Here is a 4645-nt window from a genome sequence, read left to right on the forward strand (position 1 = left end):
GGATGGGGATCATAGCTCACTCATCTCTGTATCCCTCGTGTGCTATCCATCTATCCAGATAAATATGCAAACTAATTTGTCAGTGGTTTAATATGAAGGTCACCAAACTGAAGGCCTTGAACTCGCTGTGTAGGCTTAGGAAGGTCACAAATTCTCCAGCCATCAACAAACATCTCATCTAAAACATGGGATGAAATGGATATATGAGGTGGCTTAGGTCCCTTCTGGATCTAAAAAGCACTAGCACTATAGACGGGCCCTGGTTTTTTATAGCCTATCTTAGCAGTTTGAATTATTAGAAATAAGTTAACCTCGTTGGTCTTCTGTACCACTCAACAGAAGCATATACATAAATAATAGTTCAGAAAAAGCTTCCTCTTTTCTGAAAGGAGATAACTATCATTTACACCAAAATCAAACAGTGGCACCCTCCTCTGGTGAGTGTTCAAGGAGCCGAACACCACAAAAGGCAAGAATTTGATGGTGGGATTTTCTTTGAATAAAAGAAAAATCAGAGGGAAATTACCACCTAATATTCTTTGTTATTATCATATTCCCAATAGCAACTAACTCACTCCTTTTTACAGCACTTTCCTTATTTTGCTCTAAAACAAAGCCAAAATGAATGAACTGGCTCCATACTGCAGGAGGTTAGAAATAGAAAATTACTTTATTTTTAAGGGTACTGATTATATTAATTATTTTGCAAACAGCAGGCTTTCTAATGTAAGGCACAACGGAAAGCATTTCATAGTTTGGCTAACAATGATCATCTTCTTGTTTAGCATTTAAGAACTTAATGAAAAGCCCTGTACATGTAAAACACTCCTAGTTAAATAAGAGCATTTATCATGTCCCTTTTCTGGATGGTATATTTACTGGAGAATAGTACTGGAAATTTTTCAACCTGAAATCTGCTTGGGTCTGAAACTTTCAGGTTTTAGAATATCAACTTAATAGAAAACTTAAAATACCCATTCACTTACACGTGCGGGCTCAAAATATGTCAATATAGCACAGCCAAACAAGTACAACCCAAAGTTCCACAACATTAATAGTATATCCAGACCTTTCAATTAAACACAAAACTGTGCTAAGGCCAGAAGCAGACTATCATCTGCCAACAATTTTAATGTAAAAAGTATATAATAAATATAAGTTTTGCTGAATGGTTTACAACAGGCCAGGCACATAAAATGAAAATACGCACATTCTAACTCAAACCAAGGAAACAAATCAGTCATTATACTGGCGACCTCATCATTAAGGTGTGTCTTCCTCAAGTACACAGCATGTCTGTCAATCAAGTTCACATCCTCCTCCTCCTGTGAGGGGAAAGGAAGCCCACACTACACCAGAGGCTGCGAATCACAACCAGCAAGAAACCCTGAGTAGCAAAGCCAGAATACAGAAAGGGCTGGGGCGGGCGGAAACAGGAGAAACTGACTTCAGCTCTACCAAATACATTTTCCAACTAAGTTTGTCACTCCTGGCAAAGTTGGTTCTACAAGGCAGGAAAACACACTGTCCTGGAAGGAGGAGCAGAGCAATGGGTGAAGTGATTTTGCATCGAAGATGCAGATAAGCTAACCAATTGAAAGCTTTCTCAACGTCCACCCAAAACAAAGACTGAAGAACAAGCAAGCCCTTGAAAAGGAGTGACATGCCCTACCTCCCATCCAGACGCCAGAAGGGCAAAGAAGAGAGGTGGGGGAAAAGCTGGATGGGAGCATGGGGGTGTGGGGGAGGGGGAAATGGCGAAGGAGGGCGAGCATGAGTAAGAAATTATGCTGCAAAAAAACAAAAAAAAAAGTATTCAGCAATAAACTGTCACAAACTGTCAAACTGAGAGAGATGGGGCCGGCCTGGGGCTCTGTGGAGCGCGGCGCTGAGGCCACCTGTGCCACTCACCCCGCCTGAGCCCACGCCCGAGGACCAGAGCCAAGCCCCGCCTCCACCTCCAGGAAATCCGAGCCCCGCGCACAAGCAGGGCGCCACAGAAATGCGGGAGAGAGACCTGACTCGGCCTCTACCTTCGCCTCTGGCTCCGAGAAAACCCCAAATAAAGGGGTTTAGCAGCAAGGACACCTCTTCGCGCTCACGCCGGCCAGGGCGTGGGGGTAAGATCCGAGCGCCGCCACCCCTGCAAAAGACCGGAGGCAGCTCGGTCCCGCTCCCCGATCCAGCCAACGCGGGCGGCCGGCTGTCACCTGGCCGCACTGCACCCGCCAAGTTAATGGAGCCGGGAAGCAGCGCAGAGACGCCCCTCGGGCGCCTCCTCGGGGCGCAGGCAGGGCACGGAGTCCCAGCTCCTTCACCCACCCTGACTCGCCTCTGAAGATTCTGTCCCTTTCCCCAACGAAGCATCACAGACACTTTCTTCCGTCTTTGTGCCCAGCTCAGCCCAAACCTCAGAACTGAAGCTCTGAGGCCCCGGGCCAAAGGCCACCCCAGAAACCACTCACTCTTCCCGCGAAGCCCGCACGGACACTGCTGGGCTCCGGCCCTGGGGAACCTCACAAGTCACGAGGCACGAACCCGGCTGTGGACGGCCCTCCCTCCCCCAAACGGGATCCAGCCGTGTTTTGGGCAACTTGAGCCGCATTTGAACGAGTGGTCTTGTCCAGCCGGCACCAGGTCATCACCACGCCCCTCGCACCCAGGTCCTACCCCGCGGCGCAGGCAACGTCCTGGTGTACACACACACTCACACTCACACAAGCACACCCTGTCAAACAAAGCCCCGGAGAACTCCTACCTCGCCCCCGTGTCCGTCGAAGATCCCGAAGATGGACGGGTGCGACTTGTTGGCCAGGTCCGTGAGAACTTCGAGGCGGTCCTCCACGTGGTCTCTCCGGCCCTGGATGGAATACCCCGCCACGTTGTGGCTCTTGAACTCCCAGGTCTTGGAGAACTCCGCCTCCAGCACGTCGAGGCCCCCGAGCCGCTCGTTCTGCACCATCTCGGCCACCTTGCCCTTGACCATCTTCACGCCGTCCCGGCTGGACTTGACGATGGTCTTCACCTCGTCCGTGTGGAAGAAGTAACTCCACAGCGCCAAGCTGATGCACAGCAGGAAGAACGTCTCGGGTCTCAGCAAGAAGTAGCGCATGAGGCGACCCAGCAGAGACAACAAAGTCATTGTATCCTCGCTAGAGCCCGACCACCAGCACGCGCGCGCCCCGAAGGCTCGCCGGTCCGGAGCGCGGGGGGACGGCCCGCGGGAGGGGCAGCAGGAGGCTGCGGAGCCGGGCGGGGGGCGGACGCCGGCGGCTCGGCGCGGCCCGGAGAGCACAGGCAGCCTCCATTTTGTCTCCCGGCCTCGCGGCCCGAGGCCCGCGCCTTGCGCACCGGCGCCCGCGCCCGCCGCACGCGCCGCCGCCCCTTTCTGCGCCCCTTTGTTAGGCGGCAGTGGCAGCGGCAGCGGCGCCCGGGCTGGGCGGCGGCAGTCAAGCGAAAGTTGCGCCGGGCAGCTCGGCCGCGGCGGGCAGGAGAGTCCAGGGGCGCCGGCGCGCGCGCGGCCCCTCCGCGGGCCCCTCGCCGCTCGCGGAGCGGTCAGCAGGTGAGGCGGCGCGGGTCGCGAGAGCCGGCGGGGAGCGAGGCGAGTCCCCTCGGCCGCCGCTGTAAGGGAGCGCTGAGCCGCGAGCCCGCCGACCCCTTCAGACGCCGGTCCCCCGAGAAAAAAAGTTTTGCGGGAGCCTGGGCAGAGGCGGGGTCCGCGGAGCCCGGCGACGCAGCACGATGGACCCGGAGCCGCAGGCGGCCGGCGGCTCTGCGTGCTTCTCCCGGCAGCTTGCGCTCCGCTCGGCTTGACTCGGCTCGGCGTCGCCCGCGCTCGCCCCGCCCCCGCGCTCGCCACGCCCCGCGCGATCGCCACGCCCCCCGCGCGATCGCCCCGCCCCCGGAGCCGGGACTCGAGGCCCCGGGGCTCCGGGCGAGCTGTCAGAGGCCAGGGAGCCTCGGCGGGGGCTGGCGCACACGCAGCCCCGGGCGGCCCAGCGAAGCGAGGGCGAGGCGAGGGGCGCGTCCACGACCGAGCTCGAGCGGACGCTGGTTCCTCCTCCCGCGCGGGCTCCCGGGACAACACGACACTGACCCTGGTCGTCGTCACGCTCCTTGCCCGGGAGCCGCGGCCGCCGGCTGGAAAGCAGAAGCCCGGGCGTGAGCGCCCCCCTCCGGCAGGCCGCGCGGTAGCGCCGTCCCCGCGTCGCCCGCATAAGGCAAGCGAGAAGGGACGCACGTCTGCCGCCTCGCAAAGCGGGGCGGAGCGGGCCGGCCGCTGGGGTTCGGTGGCGGGGGCCTGCCCGGATCCCCCGAGGCGAGGAGGATCGGGGCCTCGCAGCCTCCTCGCGAGGGGCCAAGACCCTCTGGAGGAGGACAGCAAGTGAGGACTGGGGCGCCTGGAGGTCGCTAAGATTCTCGCCCCCGGAGGGCGAGGAGGGGCTGCCTCTGCGAGCTGCCACCCGCGAGCAGGGGACTCCGGCACGGAGGCTCCCCTGGGCGCTGCCGTTCCCCGGAGGGACAGGGAGCCTCCCAGCGTGGCCGGCGCGGCCAGTCTTCCTCAGCAAAAAGAGGAGGATTGGCGGCAGATGTTAGCTCAGGGCTAACCTTCCTCAAAAACAAACAAATAAATAAATAAACTACA

The 4645-nt window shown here is 58.0% G+C and overlaps 1 protein-coding gene across 1 annotated transcript in view; it reads right to left on the reverse strand.

Moving 5' to 3' along the window:
• The window catches only part of LOC138919024 (collagen, type I, alpha 1a-like), a 57660-nt gene that overhangs the window by 51322 nt on the left and 1693 nt on the right, over nucleotides 1-4645 (reverse strand). Inside the window, exon 2 of the mRNA XM_070242935.1 lies at nucleotides 2759-4560. Coding sequence (XP_070099036.1) covers nucleotides 2759-4560 — 1802 coding nt within the window. The remainder of the gene's footprint in view (nucleotides 1-2758; nucleotides 4561-4645) is intronic.

This window comes from Equus caballus, chromosome 19, assembly GCF_041296265.1.
Source record: "Equus caballus isolate H_3958 breed thoroughbred chromosome 19, TB-T2T, whole genome shotgun sequence".
Taxonomy (NCBI): Eukaryota; Metazoa; Chordata; class Mammalia; order Perissodactyla; family Equidae; genus Equus; species Equus caballus.